At 63.8% G+C, this 17,185-nt stretch overlaps 1 protein-coding gene across 1 annotated transcript in view; it reads right to left on the bottom strand.

The window, feature by feature from the left end:
• Positions 1–10,971: 10,971 nt before the first annotated feature.
• Positions 10,972–17,185, bottom strand: part of RBPJL (recombination signal binding protein for immunoglobulin kappa J region like) — a 29,005-nt gene continuing 22,791 nt past the window's right edge. Inside the window, exons 4-12 of the mRNA XM_026076796.1 lie at positions 16,757–16,827; positions 16,505–16,620; positions 14,559–14,733; positions 13,957–14,094; positions 12,880–12,989; positions 12,493–12,633; positions 11,985–12,140; positions 11,759–11,862; positions 10,972–11,245 (exon numbers count right to left, since the gene is read on the bottom strand). Coding sequence (XP_025932581.1) covers positions 10,972–11,245; positions 11,759–11,862; positions 11,985–12,140; positions 12,493–12,633; positions 12,880–12,989; positions 13,957–14,094; positions 14,559–14,733; positions 16,505–16,620; positions 16,757–16,827 — 1,285 coding nt within the window. The remainder of the gene's footprint in view (positions 11,246–11,758; positions 11,863–11,984; positions 12,141–12,492; positions 12,634–12,879; positions 12,990–13,956; positions 14,095–14,558; positions 14,734–16,504; positions 16,621–16,756; positions 16,828–17,185) is intronic.

Raw genomic sequence — 17,185 nt, 5'->3', positions numbered from 1 at the left:
GGAGTTTACAGGCATGTAACCAAAGCTGGCCCACGTGTTTCCCAGGGCGAGGCGCRGAGCTGGGTACGTGCCGTGCTGCGTGCCGGGCCAGGCCTGTTGCCAAGCCCGCAAGAGGGGTGTGGAGATGGGTCGCCGGGAAGGTCTGTGTCCGGGCCACCGGAAAAGATGTGCGACCGTGTTGGTGGAAGGAGTCTGTTTACTGGGAGGGGAAGTCGCGTCCCTGAGCCACGTTGGTAGCTGGAAGCTCATCTGAGCTCATCTGCTGCCCTGCTGGGCTGGAGCGCGTTGGCTGCGTTTTGTGCTCGCTCGGGGTCAGTCCAGGCGCTGCCCTTTGCGGACCTGGGTCTGTCCCCAGCGAGGTGCCCAGGGCCCTGCTCCTTCTCCATCGTGCTCAGGCACCCACCTCTTGGGCAGGGCTCCCCAGGGTCCACGCTGGGACCGTGGCCCAGAGGACTGGAGTTCAGCAGCGGATGTTTTCTGGAGTGGTGAGACGGCRTTTGTGTATGTGCTCCCTGGCCTGTTGACAGACCCTGTGTTGCCTGTGTCTTTAGACCCTGTTTAGGGGTCTGGCAATGCCACCCTTAGAAACACCTCAGCGTGAAGCATCTTGCCCTGGYTGCTCTCCGAGACTGGCGGATCCGCAGCTCTGCTTCGGAAAGCCTGCTCCTGCCGGAGGTAGATGTGAGCTGGGAAGCTGGGATGGGGGGCTGGATGTGGGGCCTGGGTCCGTTGCATTTTGGGTCTGACCCTGGTTCCCTCATAAGAGCTGGCCCGGGAGGAGAGCGAGGGCGAACCCGAGAGACCCTGAGCCCGGAGAAAAGCCCCAGCAGGGCGGCTGGGGGCGGGAGGCGCGTTTGCAGGTGGGTGCCAGGCAGGAGGGGTGGGCTGCCGTGCACAGGGCTCCGGCGGTCCCAGCTGCGCGCCGCAGACCGCGGGGGCACCAGCGCATCCCGGCGCAGCTCTCCAAGGCCCTTTTCCTCCCCGCTCGCTTGGTGTCTGCTGCCATCTCCTGGGCAAACCCCTCCTGGCAGGCCCAGCACCCCGCAGCCKCCTCGCCCGGCCCGAGCGGGCGCTCGCCCCGTCGCCCTCCTGCCTGCACCGTTGCCCTCGGCCTCCGCTGCCCGCTGCCCGCCGGCGCCGCGGTCCCGGGGCGCAGCTCCCGCGGCGAGGGCGCAGCGCCGGGCCGTGCCGGGCCGTGCCGGGCCGTGCCAGGGCGGTTCGAGGCAGGCTGCCGCCTCGCTCCCTCGCAGCCGCCACCGGCTGGGTTATTCCTTGGCGTCGCTGCTCATCACGGGCCTGCGTGGAGGCGGCAGGCAGGCGGGGAGCGGCCGGGACACCCCACCTGCAATGGGAGTTACGCAGCAAGCAGCGACCTCGGACGCAGCACTGGTAATTGCAATCGCGTTAATGCTGTTACGAAACCCCAGCAGCTGGTAAGGGATTTTTTTTTTATTTTTTTGGTCAGTGCTGCGTGTTACAAGAACCTCAGTCTGGATAAAGCCTTTGAGCCCTGGACAGAAATGAGGGAAAGGAAACAGCTTTTCATCTGGAGGTGCAATGAGCTCCTCAATATTGAAGAGGGAGGGAGATCTTAGGCTGCTCCCCAGCTTTGGTGCCTGCGTTTATGTTCATTATGGGAAGGATCCAGGGAAGAGGAATAACCATTAGCAGAGCTTTACCTGGGCAAAGAAGCTCATGGGCCTCGCTCCCCCCAGTCAGGGGCACATGGTGAAAGGGGGGAGGCCAGGGAGCACACATAGCCCGAGGTGCTCAGCCTTCACAAGCAGGGGCCGAGCAAGGAGCCAACCCCAGCAGGATGAAGACCTTGCTTTTCCCACACACGAATGCAGGCTGCATATTTCACAACTCGGGGCTCTGTCCCAAGAGTTTGAGGTCAATGCTGAGCCAGGAAGAGGGATTAACTGAATGGGAAGGGCTGCTCCTTCCCTATAGGACCTATCTGACCCAGCACTTTGAGCATTCACTCTAGTTTTGTATCTCTGAGATGGTCAGAGCACACTCGTACAGCGACCCATGCTGCGAGAGCCCCGCTGGACTCGGGGCATCGCTGTCCGGCCCGGATGCCCGGGGGATGGGCCCTTCCTTCCCCTCTGCCCGGTGGAGCAGAGGGTGCCGCAGGTCCCGCATCCCCACGCAGAGACGCCTCCATGCCCTGAGGGAGCAGCCGCGTTCGACAAGGCTGCGAGCAGCCCTGGCAGTGAACCCGCGAGCGGTGAGGTCCAGCGGCRGCTCCAAGGTGGGAGGGTGGGAAAGTGTCCGGGCTGCGAGCTGGTGCTCCGGGGAGAAGCAGGAGTGGGTTTCACACTGGGCTGCCTTGTTCGAGGGAAACACCCAGAAGGGGCAGGGACTTCTCCTGCTGGCTTGTTAAAATATCAGTGGCTTGGGAAAAGTGTGGGTGGAAAAAGCTTTAAAGATGCATCTGTACTGAGATCACGCTGAGTTTTAGTGTTGGGTTACCTCCTTGGAAGCAAGTCTGATCAATTCAGGGAGAATAAGCAGAGCTTGACCTCAGGGGAGCAACCTGGGGAGGCAACGCCTGCGTGTCCGTCACAATCCCATGAGCTCCCGCCTTGTCCTCAAAGCGCTACCGGGCTGGGGATGCTCGGTCTCGCGTGGTGCTAGTGCCAGGGCTGCACAAGGGTGCCGGAGCGGGTGCAGGCGGGGGATGGACGTAGCCGGGCGGCTGCGAGTGCTGGTGATGGATGAGCCGCTGCGGGGTGGTGGTGCCGACCTGACCAACGGCCCTGTAGGTTGCGGAAGGCCTCACCGTGGCCAGGCTCCGCTGGGAGCAGCCTGTGGGCGGGAGATGGGAGGGAAATGAGGTCCCACTGCAGGGGACCTGGCGAGGTGCGTCGTGGCAGCCAGCCCACCCCGGTGCTTTGAATCACGGCTGCTTTAGGAGCTRTGGAGCACGCCGGAAAATCTGTCCGTGGCTGTGCAAAGCGTGATGGGGCCAGAGGCACCTTCCTCTGCAGCCCTGCAGGGCCTGGGCCGCCCTCCCGCTGCCCCCCAGCCCCCGGCCTGACAGAGCGGGACCACGCACCCTTTGGGAGAGCGTTTGAGATCCCTGGCGGAAGCCCCCCACATCCATCTAGACGTACTCAGGAGACCGGTTTTGCAGTGACGACCAGTCTGGTCCGTGGGAGGAACCGCTGGGTGCCATCCTGCGCAGGGCGCGTGCTTGCACACCCATCCTGTCTCTCACCAGCCACCACCGGCTGCAGGGGCCGGAGGGGTGCTGGCCTCACTGGTGGGTGCCCCGGGGCCAGCCGCTGCTCTGTGCCGCTGTGTCTGCCGCTCGGGCGGCCAGCGGCAAGCCCGGACCTGCGAGGGCTGAGCCCGGCGCTGCCGAGGATGTGCTGGAGCCAGCCAGGCCCCCGGCAGGCGCRGGGCGGCCGGACGCGTGGAGGTGCTGAGCACCTGGCCGTGCTGACCCCGACCAGCGGGACCGGGTGACTGGGGTGTGGGGGGCGGCTGAGCCCGGGCACTGCTCTGCGTGGCGGGCACGGCCGGGTGCACGGGCGCCGCGCGGCTGTCGGGCTTGTTGCAGGTTTCTCTTGCTAGTCCGTCCTTAGCAAAGGTGATCCGAGGCCTTTCTCCTTAGATTTTTCCTGGGCTCACTAGGAAACTGGAGCACCAGGGCCAATTTTGCCCTGGGTAGGCATCGAACGCTATCGACATGGATCCATSTCRAYGYGGAGCRGCAGCGATGCCTGTTGAATTCCACACCTATCGATAGGGTTYGATATCGATATCAATCCCTATCGATAGGGCCCAAAACCGCTCCTCTCGACAGGCGTGCACAGCCTTTGCTCTGGGGCCGATGCTGCTCTCGGGAGGCATCGCTGCCTATCGACATTGACCGTTTTTGATAGCGGCAGGCCTCGATGAGTRTTGATTTCCATCCGTATTGCTYGGGCACGRCATCCACAGCTAGCCATGCCCCTCGGTATGCATCGCTCCCTCTCGATCTCGAGAGGCACCGAGGCCCGTCCCTTTCCATACCTACTCCTAGGGATTGATRGCACTAGGTCTCCGTAGGTATCGGTAGCTGAAGATATGGATCCCTGCCGAGCGCCATCGATACCTCTTGCTCTCGACAGGCATCTGTGGCTTTCGCTCTCGTGCGTTCATGTGCATCCTCCAGCAGGGCTGGCCTAAACGCAGAGCGAGAGTTTGTGGCTGTGCGTGTCTGAAGGTAGCCGGCAGGAGGCAGCGCGATGGGCAGGCTGCCCCTGGCCCCTTATCCCTGGCCCGTTATCCCCGGTGCAGGCGGAAAGGCGCCCGGGCAGCACCGGCCTCCCCTCCCGGGGGAGAAGCCGCGGCGGAGCCTCGTGCCCGGGGCCTTGCTTTGGAGAGAAACGGTGCGGCGAGGTGAGCGCTCTGCCGCTCCTCTTGGGGAGGGGGCAGCTCGAGAGCGAGCAGCGAAGAACCTCGCACCCAGCTGCACCCCCCAGGCCCGGTTTGCTGCCGGGAAGCCGTCTGCYGCAGCTGCAGGTCCGATTCTCTTCCGCACCCCTGGGCCCTGCCCTCGGAGCGGGAGGCGGGCTCGGGAYGCTCTCCCAACGTTGACATTGCCGAGGGGAAAGGCCTGGTTTCGAGCCACCGGCGAGCGCCTGCGCGGGGGGAACAAGGACCCTGCTGTTCGCCCAAGTGCCGCGACCGCTCTCGCGAGCATCTGGCGCGGAGCTGTCGGCACGTTCCTATTTCCCTGCCGGGTGGAATTGCACCCGGCGACAAAGAGCCCTTCAGCCCCGGCGGCGGGAGGGCGCAGCAGCCCCGTGGGGTCCCTGTCCCGCGGGCGCCGCTTCTCGGCCGGGCGCGAGGGGCTGCAGCCCCCGTGCTGCTCCCCAGGTCCGGCAGCTCATCGTGTCCCGCTCCGGCCCTGGAGGCCGCCTCTGTTCCGAGGGCTCCCCGGCGAGGGCGGTCGGTGCTGCCGTGGCTGCGGGGAGTCTCGGCGGGGGTCAGGGCTGCTCCTCTAAACGAGAGGCCCCTCGGAGCGCTCTCGCTAGAGCTGGAGCCTCGCTTTATCTCCCACCTATCCTGCTTTTACCCCGAAGCAACCCTACAGGCCTGCCGGGGCATTCCCAAGGGATTCCCCAGCCCTTAGCGGCTTCCCTGGGTGCCATTTAGGTGATTGCAGCTCCCTGTGACCCTGTTGCCCTGCCCAGAGCCAAATATCCAGCCCCATAAATCCCAGCGGAAAGGATGCTCCTGGCATCGCCTATCCTGCGCCTTCACTTCCCAGCAGCCGCCCAGGCTGGCATGGCTGAGCCATCCTGCTCGTGGCCACCAGCAGCACACGGGGAAGCAGGCGCCGGAGGGATACGGGGAAGAAGACACCTCCCGAGGTCTCTGATCCACCCCAGAGCATCGGCAGTGACAGCGTCGGCCTCGATGCCGAGGTAGGTGCGAGGCTTTCGGCGTTTCYGTGCAGGGAAATTCAGCTGCCGTTACCATCTCTGGATGCGGCGCAGGTGCCAAGCATCCTCCCCGTGCCCACGGTGCCATGGGATGAGCCCTTCTCCCTGGGCACCTCCTGCACCCTGGCTCCGTGCTGGAGGAGCGCGGTGCCGGTGGTGTGGGAGGGTGGCGGGAGCGGCGTGGCACCAGCTCAGGCAGCCTCGCTGCGCTCCCGGTCCTGCTCCCCAGGGAGCTTCCCAGGCCCCCTTCCCTCTCGGGGAACACTTCTGCATGCCACCGAGCTTGGCTCCGCACATCAAAGCTTGGGATTTCGTTCCCTCTTTCTTTCTTCTTTGGAGCCGAGTTTCCCGCTCGGCCTCCCCGGGGAGCTGGCGGTGCTGGCGCCGTGCCGTGCCCGTCTGCACCCCGTCCCTGCCGTCCCCGCGCTCCCCCGGAAGGGCGCAGCCGGAGGGTGCGTGGCAGGGCTCGGCGAGCACCGCGACCCGTGGTGCCGGGAAGGACCTCCCATCCCAGGAGACCCCACGCGGCAGGGGGACACCAGTGTCCTTGGCCACATCCCGCTCTTCGGTCCCGGTTGCCCAGGGGTTGGTCCTTCCCGYGCGGGGTGGGACCTCGCGCCGAGGCCCTGGGGCAGGGGTGCTGCTCGGAGGCTGCTGCAGCTGGGCCTGCTCCCGACGCTGGCGCCCRGTGGCTCAGCAGACGCCGTGTCCTTGCCAGGCTCGCGGGGAGGGAGCTGGAACCCCGTAATTTCTTTCTCGTTCCCATCCTAACCACGCCTAGGCTCTAATTGCCTGCCTTGTTTGCATGCGTAATTGCAGCAACCGTGGACGGAAAATAAGCCTGTATTTTTCACGCCCGCTTGTTTGTCTAAGCTGTTTAAAAATCCGCTTTCCCTCCCTAGTTTTCTCCCCGAGRAAACGAAGCTTGTTTCTTTTGAAGCGGGGATTAAGCGTACTGTGGGCTCCCCGCGTTGCTCCGCTGCAGCCTGGCTCCCACCCTGCGCTCCGGGCAGCGTTGCAGCACCGGCCTGGCTCCGGCGAGCCTGCGTCTCACACCTGCCCCATCGCTGCAGCTGAGCCCCCACTGCAGCCCCCGTGGCAGCAAGCAGCGGTCCCCAGGGTCCCTCCCTCGCAGGGGTACGGGGAGTCTGGAGCTTGCCAGGAACGAGCTTGTTTTAAGCCTGTTTTTCTTGCTTTACAAAAGCACCGCCAACCCCCCTTCGTTTTCTGCAGGATTTTTGGCTGCATCGGAAGGACCGAGTGCTGGAGCCGCAGGCACAGTGCGGGGCGATCTCTGCTCCTAGATAGTCTGTCCCAGGATGGGCACTAGGAGCACCCGCGCCTGGCATCGCGCCCCTGCGGTCGTGCAGCCCTCGCGGGTGTCTCCAGCTCTCGCCGACCTTAATGCGCTTGGTGTCTGAGCCTGGGCAGTTCCCAAAGCGCCTGGACTCTCTCGAGCAGGTGACTCTAATTCCTCAGCAACCAAATTCAGCTTATTTTGGCCCTGGCAAAGTTTTGCATCCTGCTGCCCAGTTGAGTTATTTATAGCCCTGATGAAAAAAGGGTAAAGTCAGCACCAGTTTTCCAGGTGCTGCTCAAAGCCGCACACTGCTCTGCCGGGCTGGGGCGAGGGCACCGTGGAGGGGGACACTCGGGTTAACGGGACCCTGTGGGGGCCATGGGGTAGATCTGGGGCCAGTGTGGAGGGGGACTTTTTTGGCTCGTGATGCTGATTGAAATCAGCCCCTTGGTTCAGCCTTTTTGGCTGAAACCCGCTAGCCCCGGGGATGCAGCGCAGCCCTCGAGGCCTGTGCATCAGCCCCAGGAGCACAAAGTTTGCAAGAAAGGGGTTTTTCCCTTCGCTTTTGCTCCACCTTGCTAGCTCCCGTGGGCAGCGCCGGAGACGCGGGGCAGAGTGAGCCACCCTGGCCGCAGAGGCCCATGGCCCTGGCAGCCTTTTGCCGGGGCTGCCCCAGAGCATCCGCCGGGACCGCAGCCCAGGCTGCTCGGCATCAATCTGCGTATCCCCAGCCCGGGAGAGGGAGGGAGGCGGGGATGCTGCTCTGCCCACTGGGCTGCACAGAAACTTTCCCCGGTGACACCCGGGGATGCCCAGGCGATGCCTGGCACCTCGGGGCGGTTTTCCCCCAGCAGGCTCGCGGGCTGCCAAAGCCGCTCTGCGCCGTGCGGCCCCGGGCGGTGTGACGAGTGTGGCCGTGCTCAGCGGGCAGGGATGCTCTCGCCTGGCTTCACTAGATGGCAGCAGCCGTTGTGCCGAACTGCGCCTTCGAGGYGTGCGGCTGGTGCCAGATCTGTCCCCGAGCGCCGGGGCAGGGCAGGCGCCGGCTGCAGGGTCCCTCGGAGGAGTCGCGCCGCGCGGGGGTCCCRGCCCTGCCTGGGCTGCAGGGGAGAGCCCGTCCCCGGAGGGTGCCGTGCTTTCCTCATCTGAAATGTTTCCTGCACGGATCCCCCCCGGCTTGCTTTCTTGAAGCCCGTACAGGTTCATCCACGCTCTAAAGGCCTGGTGGGTTTCCTCTCTCCCTCTGCCCCTTTTACGGAGGCGAAGTGGGCCGAAAGGGGGAAGGACCATGACCAGGCTTCACATTTGTCTGAGACATTGATTAGGGGAAGGGGAAGCCAGGATTTTATTTTCTTCTTGATGTTTTTGAGGGCACGTTCACCTCCAGGAGCTGGAAGTGGCTCATTCCTGCACCTTGGGCGAGCAGTCACTCGGGGCTGCGCTGCTCGCAACCACCATGCCGCTGGCTCCAACCAGGCTCAGTGCCCGTTATCCCCCTCCGGAATTGTTGTCCGATCTGCAGGGACCTGCTCCCTAAATCTGCAGTCATCCATCGCTCGCCGTCCCCCCGTCACGCTCGAGGCAGGTAAGCGGTGGGGCTGGGTGGGAGGAAGGGAGCGACACCGTGGCAGCCCGCAGGGAATGTCGACACGAGCATCCCTAAGGCATTTGACGCTTTTCCTAAATCCCCAGCTCCTGGAGTGCTGCGAAGGCTTTTTCACGCTTCCTTTTAAACCCGCGTTTCTAGCCTGCTTGGGGACAGGGCAAAGCTCAACACGTAACTCAAAAGCACAGAAAAGCGATGCACAGGGAAAGAGCGCTGGCCTTTGCTGCTGACATTTAAGGTGCTCCTGATGCTTTAACACCGGACCGTGCTCGCGCGCCCTGCACGTGGAGGGGTGTGCGTGCACGGGGCAGCTGCCGCGGGGGAGCAGGCGCCGCAGCGGCAAGCGYGGGAGGGCCGGTGGGACGCCCCACGTTCGCGTTCCCGAACGCTCGCGGGGTTATTTCGCTCTCCGGCGGGAGCCAGGCGCTGCTGCTTTGCAGCTCGGGAGTGAGAATTTACGGCTGGATGGCTGGCGCCGGGCCGAGACACTTGTGTTAATCAGCGATTATGCAAATAAACGGCTCTGACGATGCTACCGGCTCCTCTGCTGAGACGCCAAGCATATGCTCCCCGYGGCTCCTGCGAGAGCTGCAAAACCCCGCGTTTACGTTTGCGGGCCCTGGTGCGAAAAGCAAAAGCGGGAGGGTGGGGGAGAGGGGCGCCCCTGCCGCAGCACCCCTCGGGGTCCCGCCGCGCGCCCCCGCCGCGCCTCCCCGCGCCCCGGGCGGCTTGCATTACTGCACGTGTTTGCTTAACCCGTCAGGCTTTAAGTGAGTCACTTGGCGCTTCCTGGCCTCTCCGGCAGCACGTAAACAAAACAACGGGGGCTTGTTGGAAGCCCTTGAAGTCGATGAGAACCGCTGCTCCTGCCCTTTGGGACCGGGCTGCTGCTAAATATAGCAGAGGGCCCTTTCCATTCCAAGATGGGAATTATGCACAGGCCTCGAAGGGAGGTTCGGGCGTTTTGTTGCCTGCTCRTCAGTTAAGGAATTTTCTCATGCCTGATTCTCAGTTACGCCGGGGCTGAGCTGGATTTGCCGGCAGCCAAGTGTAGGGGACGGTGACCTGGCGTGAGCCCGAGCTGACGGGGTGTCCCAAGCGCCGGGAGCGCCCTGAAAGCCCCTGCTGCCCCGTGTGCGGGAGCAGACTTTGCCCTGGCATGCGAGGTGGCTGCGTGTGCATGTGGATCCGTGCAAATAGGCTGTCTGCGCCCCGCAGGCTCTGGCCTCTGCCGTCCAGCAGCCGGCACGGGCACAGCACCTRTATAGAACACTATAGCATTTGCCTGCAGCGAGAGCGGCAGGGTTTTCTAACAGCTGCTGAGAGCACCTAATGCATGGAGCCGGGTCTTAATGCCGCTCCAGGGGTTTTCTTCCGCTTGAAGCCTCCCTGTGGGTCTCCGTGTGGAAGGTCCGATTAACCTTTCTCTTTCCTCTGGGGCTTTCCTGGACTGGCCTGTGGTCGCCGCATTTACTACCGTATTCTGCGGGCCTTTTCCCACCAGCAGCCCCTGGGCGCACGGGGATGTTGTGCCCTCACCTCGGCCAAAACCCTCAGCCCYGCGCGGCGGGTGCCGGGTTTGGGAAGGAGGCGCCCAGTCTCCCGTCTCTCGGTGGAGCTGAGGGAGCAGCTGTCTACTGGCGAAGCCCTGGGACCGAGCCCTGGGGACCGAGCGCTGCCGTCCGACACGCAGGCGGGAGCTGGGAGCGGAGGTGCGAGGAAGGCCGCTCCRGGACCGCGGGGGTGCGGAGGGCGCGGGGCACCGTGTTCCCCCCCGCCGCTGGGAGCTCAGMATACGTTAAAAATTTCTGTGGTTTTGGCACCTAGGTTGTGTCTAAATCGACCTCGCAACTGCCAGAACAGCCTGTTTTCAAGGTACACTATGGGCCTTTTGACACCACGGAGAGCTGAACATGCTAAATAAATCTGCAAGACCCACTTTGCACAGCGCTCGGGTTCAGCTCCAGGAAACCTGGTTTCTTTTTACGGCACCTTTAAACCAGCAGTTTGATACTGATGCAGGCGTTGCAGAGCGTGTGTGTGCAACTGAGGTCAGCAGAGCCACGAGAGCTAGGAATGGGCCAGGTTTCACACTGAAGTTTCTTTCTTGCTCTCATTTTCCTTTAGAAGTAACCCCATTTGGGCCTCCTAAAAAAAACAAACCCCCTCTGGTGCTGGGTGTTTGGCTGCTGGAAATCAGCTCCTCATTACCGAAAAGCCGAGAAGTGACGCAGGGATTCCTGGTATAGATCAACAGCACTTGCAGTCGCATTCGTTCATCTTCTCTGTCCCTCCTGGACTTTGAATATATGGACCAAGGACCTCAAGAGCTGAGACACTGTGTGCCAGCACAGAAGGCAAATCTTGAAGACTAGTAAAGAAGCACTTGAATCAGTTAAGAGTCCTTGAAGTATGGTTTATTGATGCTCCCCTGAGAGATTTCACCAGGGAGAGGTGCTGTCATTAAAAGAGACGATTAGCAAATCAAAATAACACAGTGGGCAGCTGATGGACAGCGAGGACCTTYGGCAGGGACCACCTGGAGCCTGCTGAGCATCCCGCAGGGATCCTCTCCGCTTCCCGCAGGCTGCCCAGTGCCGGCGGCCAGGGGCACCAGCTTGCTAGCTCTGCATGAAGAGGTGGAAGTTGGTCCTGGTGAACTCCTGGTGGATACTGTCAAGTAATTTGTCCGAGTCCTGTGGGACGTCTGAGAGGACCGGCTGCCCCGGGAGGAAGCTCTGCTCCGGGGTGTAGGTGAATGTGAACGAGCTGGAGTAGATGAGCCCATCATCCCTGATCAGCAGGAGCGGGACAGTGATGGGATATCGCAGCCACCTCCAGTCGCTGCCAAAGGCAGAGACATCGGGGACAACGCACACCAGGGACTTGGGGCTCCTGGGAACAGCAGAGAGGAGGAAAATGAGCGTTAACCCAGGAGGAGCCCCTGTGCAGCCCCCGCACACGGCAGCGAGGTCTGGTGCATCACCTGAAGCTTGGCTTTGGGGCTTGGGAAGCCTCTGGCCGATCTCCCCGCTTMTCCCTGGTGTTTTGTTCTTCTCTGCTGGATTTTCCACCCTCTGAGGTCCCTCTGCCTCCTCACCCACTGCTATCGCAGACCGCAGCTAGCTGGAGAGCCTGTCCCCACCAGGAGCAGTGCCTGCCAGCACCGACCCCAGGAGCAACCCCGAACTGGCCACAAGGCAGACACTAGCCAAAATCGATCCTGTCTTTCTCTGCAATGACCTTGCTTGATCCTGCAGCACGGGCAGCACCAGCCTCCCCTTAAAGAGCAGCAGTAACGCGGCTCCGAGAGCCGCCCAGAGCAGCCTGCACGCGCTGCCACCCCCGGCCCGTGCTCAAACCCGGCTCTTGTTCAGGGGCTGCTTCCCGGCGCCGTTACCGCTGTACCTGTACATGGTCTCTGCTTCCACGTCTCCGAACCAGACCTTCAGGTGCGCGTGGAAATACTCGCCCTGCACCTCCAGCATGGCCACGTCCCCTCCGCCCGTCAGCTGCAGCGAGCCGGGCGTTACGGGGGCTGCTCGCGCCGGCCTCCCGCTCCCGCCGGCTGCTCTGCCGTGCTCGGGGAAGCCGGGATGCCCCCGGGCCCGGCCCGGCCGCGGCCCCTGCCTACCTGCAGGGCGGTGATGAGCGGCACAGGGCTCGCGGGCTCACGGGCGCAGGCCAGGCTCTCGCTGAAGGTGTACTCCACCGTCTCCGTGCCGATGATGGTCCAGCAGGAGCCGTCGTTCAGCAGCTCCCGGTTCGCTTCCTTCGGGCAGGGAGAGGCCTGCAGGGAGGGTCACAGCCCCAGTCGGGTCGCAGCAGGGACGGCAGAGCACTGGCAGCCCGGACGCCCGGGCTCTGCCCCGGCGCCTGCGTTTCGGCATAACTCTGTGCCTCTGCGTCTCCAGCTGGGGATCGAGACGCCTTCGCAAAGGCCTCGGTGCTCCCCGGCGGCAAGGCCCCCCAGAAGCAGCTAGGGTGCAGGCTGGTGGAGGTCTGCAGCTACTCTTAGCTTAATTTGGAGGCCAGTCCTCCTTACTGGAGACCTCTCCCCTTCAGAAACGCGCTCCCAGCAGGCAGCGGGGGAGCTCGGGGAGCTCGGGGAGCTCGGGCTCGCACCCCTCGTGCCGCGGTACCTGGAACTGGATCACTTTCTCCGTGGAGAGGCAGAGGTACATGCGGTCGCTGCCGTGCAGCTGGAAGGCGCACTTGTGGAGCTGGGAGATGGGCTCGTCCACGTCCAGCATGGCGCACTGCTTGGTGACCTTCCGGATGATCTGCCGGGCGGCAGGCGGCCGGCTCAGCCGCGACGGCACCCGGCCTGCCTCCTCCGCCGGCGAGGCTGCCCCACCGCGCTGCGCCCGTACGGGCTGGAAATCCCCTCGGGAACGGYGGGGAAGCCAAGGAGCAGGGACGCAGAGGGATGAAAGTCTCACTGCCCCTTGCAGAGCTCCCTGGCTCCGGGGAAACCCGGGAGCGGCGCCCGCGGTGCCGTGCCGAGCCCCGGCGGCGAGGGGRCTTACCAGGGGAGGCAGGGTGACACCGGTAGCCGTGCAGATGAGCTGGACCACCGAGCCGTAGCGGATGTACCCCTCCCTCAGCGGGAACTCGCTCCGGGYGCAGCGCTCGTCGGCTTCGCCGGAAGGAGAGAGGCAGCGTTACTGTTGGAGCCCCCGGGAGCCGGTCACCCCACGCTGCCTCCTCAGAAGAGGAGCTGGGTCGGAACGTGCTCCTGGCACTCTCTTGCCCAATGCTCTCCAGCTCTGCAGATGTGGCGCTCGCGTCTGGAGGGAGCATTGCTCGCCCAGGRGCCAGCACGGGAGCAGGACTGGGATTTGGGAGCTCGCAGGGACACCTCTGGCAGCAGCGTTGGGAGGGAGGCTGCTGGGATCTGGCCTCTTCCAGGCAAGTACCTAACTTGGATGCACGAGCCTGCAGAGTGGCAGCACTCTTGCTGCCCTGCTCACGGCCTGGGTGCTCTCGGGGCATGATCCCGACCCTTAAAGCATCGGCTCCAGAGAGCACTGGGGCGGCTGCAAGGGAGGAAGGAGCAGAGTGACCTGGCAGAGCCATGTCTGTTCTCAGCACGTTCCCCTCCCGCTTCTTCAGCCCGGCTCAGGAGGGAGGAGGCACCGGGAAGGSCCCCGCTGCTGGGCCTGGGCAGAGCTCTGCCGTTCAGGGAGGGGAACCCAGGCCCTGCATGGGAACCGATGGGGCCAAGGACAGCCCTGCTGTACCACCAGCCCTTCTTGGCTGGGCTCACCATTAACGGGCATTTCCATCTCCAGCCCTGCTCTTCTCTCCGTTTTACAGGTGAGACAGTGYGGCCAGGGGACATGACCAAGGTCACACCAGGAATCCTTGGCAGAGGTGAGCTCTGAGCCCAAGTTCCTTCCTTCCCAGGCTGATTCCCGACCCCCAAAGAGCTGGCTTTGCAGGTGGGAGAGCCGGGGCTGTAGAGAGGYGCAGCTTGGCTTTCCGACCCACCCAAGCCAGCTCAGCCCGGTGCGCCGGGCCGGCGCCGCAGCCTGGCACTAAGCCGCCGGGAGGGCGGCTCTGGGCACGGGGCTGGCGCTGAGCGGCCCCGTGAGGCTCCTTACCCAGGTGGAGGGTGAAGGCTGCCCACTGCCTGGCGCTGGCGATGAAGGCTCCCCCCTCGACGGAGAGATAGCGGGTGCTGATGGTCTGGGAGCGCAGGCGGTTGAAGAGCGAGACTTTGGAGCCCGAGGAAATGCACACTGCGGGCGGGAAGAGGGCTGGCTTAGCGCTTGCCAGGGCTGCATGTGGCTTGAACTACTGCTGTTTTGGTTGAGCCCGTGGAGGAGAAGTCAYGGTTATGGGTGTAATCGCCACCAAAAGCACTAGCATTTCCCTGCCGGCTTTCTGTTTGTGTAAGAGCCAGCCAAGCTGGGCTTCTTTGCAAAGCTGGAAGTGAAGCCTGCGGAATAGGGAGTGCACTGGCATCAGGGCACTATCCATCACGGTGGGCGAGCCTTCGGAAAAGAGACACCAGCGCACCCAGATATGTCCTTTCTTGGGAGGACACCAATGGGTTTTGGATGTGGCCTGCCTGCTCCAGCCCGGCTCAGCGAGCRTCCCACCCCAGGTTTGCGCGTGCTTTCCCCCACCGTGGAGGCGGGCGCCCGGGGAGGGGTACGTGGCTCCCTCCCAGCGCCCCACGTGCCCGGCCGCCCCTACGCACGGTCCGTGTTCTTCAGCGACTGCTTCTTCTGCGAGGGCTTGGAGATGACTTTGATGAGCTTGCTGTGGAAGGTGCCGATCTCCTGCCCGTTGCTGAAGAAGAGCTTCAGGACCAGGCGGAAATGCTTGCGCTTGTCYGCGTCCGAGATGTAGAGCGCTTTGGCGCAGCCGAAGCCCTGCGGCAGAGAGGCGCCGGGGAGGGAGGCCGCCGAGCCCGGCCGGGAGCACCTCTCCTGCAATCGCCCTTCGCTGAGGCCGGGTGAGACGAGCTGCTCCCGCGAGCCCAGAGCAGGCGCTCGCCTTGCCCCAGGCCGTACCCAGYGCGCAGGGGCCAGCCGACGAAAGCCTTCAGCTTTCACCTGCGAGCCTTCACCTTCCTCCCCGCCAGCCCGGCCGCCCCGCACGGCGCGGGGGGTTCGCTCGCATCCCTGGGGGCCGGCGGTGCCAGCGCGGAGCCRCCGGCAGCAGCGGGACCGCCGCCAGCACCTCGCCTGCCGGGCAGCGCCGTCCCGCGAGGACATAATGGCCCTCATTCAAAAAGCCCCGGGTTCATTTAAAGGGGGAACCGGCTGGAGATGTTATTACAGGTGCGAGGAAGCGCTGCGGATCGGCCGAGGCTTTATTTACACTGGGGGCAGAGAATTCCTAATGGAACTGAGTGTTCGCACGTGATTTATCCCACGGAACATGAGACGGCGCCCTGGGTCTACGGCTTCGCAGCCACRCTGGCTCTCCGTCGGGGCTGACGGGCCGCTTTAGCGGTAACTAAAGCGCTGCGAACAAGGGGCCTTTCTGTAGCGCTGCCGGCCCGGCTCGCACCCCGCGTTCCTCGGAGACCCGCGATAACGCTTTTTTTCTTTTCTTCCCCCTATCAAAAGACGCCAAATCTCTGCTCACGCTCTTGGAGTTTGGGATCGATTGGTGTTTTCTTTAGCTGTTTATCTGCAACTGAAAGACCGGCTTTCATTTTGCGATAAGCAGCACTGCGGTTCACGGGGAGAATATAACGGGCTGAGGAAGCTGTGTAATTCTTGGCAGCTCGCCCACCCCAGGGCTGCAGACCTTAAAAGATGGTGTCGAAGAAAGACAGGTTTCTTTGCGAGCGCGGGGAGCTTGGCTGGCTGCTCTGGCTGCCGYGCGCGCCACGAAAGGACGGGAGAGCGAGCGGCAAGAGTGATTTGTGCAGGGGAAGAAACGCAACRTCCCGAGGATGACGGTGGGGAGCAAGAGCGTCTTCTGGCATGGAGCTGCTGGGGGGCAGCAGCTAATATTCCAGTGGCTTGGAGCAAGCGGAGCTGATGCGTGCTCCCGTCCGTGTGCGCCCCGCGYGGCTGCGGCTGCCCGCGGGCAGTAGGATGCTGGGGCAGAGCCACCGCGGGGCAGAGCCAACCCGGGGCGGGGGCCCTGCAGCCGGTAACCGCAGCGGAGACAGGAACGTCCTCAGGGTCTGTAGAGTCAGGCCAAGCGTTAGCCAAGGTACGCCACCCCCCAGCAGGTCCTTGGGACACCGGGAATTGCCTGCACATCGCAGCGAGGCYGAGAGCCCCCAGGCAGCGGGGCGGCCGTTAGCCGGGGGTGTCCCCACCGGGGTGACCGTCCTCGAGCACCCGAGAGCCAGCCGCAGTGGGGCTGGCTGGGGGCTGCACCAGCTAGGGGAGGCCGGCGGGCGCCCTGGAGCAGCGGTGACCGTCCTGCCCCGCATCCCTGCTGGCAGCACCGGGTAGGTGCTGTCTTCTGACCCTCCCCACACCAGCACCGAGCCCCCAAAACACAGCACCTCTCCTAAGAGCTGTTGCTGAAGATGCACCATGACCCACCATCAGACACCGGCGCAGCGGGAAGGCGGGYGCTGCCGAGGGCTCATCGGCCTCCGGCCCCCCGCGGCTGCGGGTGAGGGCAAGGGAAACGCCAGCCCGGGGTGAGCGCGGGGCCCGCGGGGTGGCTTACCTTCGAGTCCGGCTGCTCCTCGAAGCTGAGTTTCTGCGTCTCCRTGAGGCTGCTGCCCATGCTGTCCAGCCCCATGTAGCCGCACACCCGGGAACCGGCCTCTCCCAGGTCCCTGGCTGCAGGAGCGGGGCGAACRTGGGGATTAAAAAAAGAAAAGAAACAGGATAACTGCATAACTTTCTCCTTTGCAGAGATGAGATCAGTTCTCCGCGGCACAGAGGAGGTGGCCCGGGGCTGTCACCGAGCGCTTACCTTTGATCTGCTCCTGCTTTAACTTCCACCCTGGCCCGGTCAGATAAACACAAGGTGGAGGGCAGAAAAACCTGGAAAGACACGAGGATATTTTGYGACTGTACTTACAAGCCCAGAGAAGGCAGTCCCAGAGAGGGGCAGCTTGGGGGCGATTGCACAGCGGTGCTGAGACCGGAGACCTTCACCTGGAGCAAAGCCGCCCCCTCCCAGGTACRTGGCCCCGGGGGGACGGGCTGGGGGAGCAAAATATCAGCCCAGCCAGCAGCAACTATTTAAATGGCACTAAGGCAGCTGGGGAAGCTCTGGTGGCCGGAGCGCCGGCCGGGCCGGGCAGCTGCTGCCAGCCCGAGCGGCGGCAGGACGGGGCAGCCCGCAGCAATTACGCTTTGCTGGGGCAGCGTTTTCAGCCTCTGCACCCCGCGCTGCAGC

Source organism: Apteryx rowi, unplaced genomic scaffold (assembly GCF_003343035.1).
Source record: "Apteryx rowi isolate R43461 unplaced genomic scaffold, aptRow1 scaffold_44, whole genome shotgun sequence".
NCBI lineage: Eukaryota > Metazoa > Chordata > Aves > Apterygiformes > Apterygidae > Apteryx > Apteryx rowi.
Note: the sequence above shows the minus strand (reverse complement) of the source record. Positions and strands in the feature narration are given on the sequence as shown.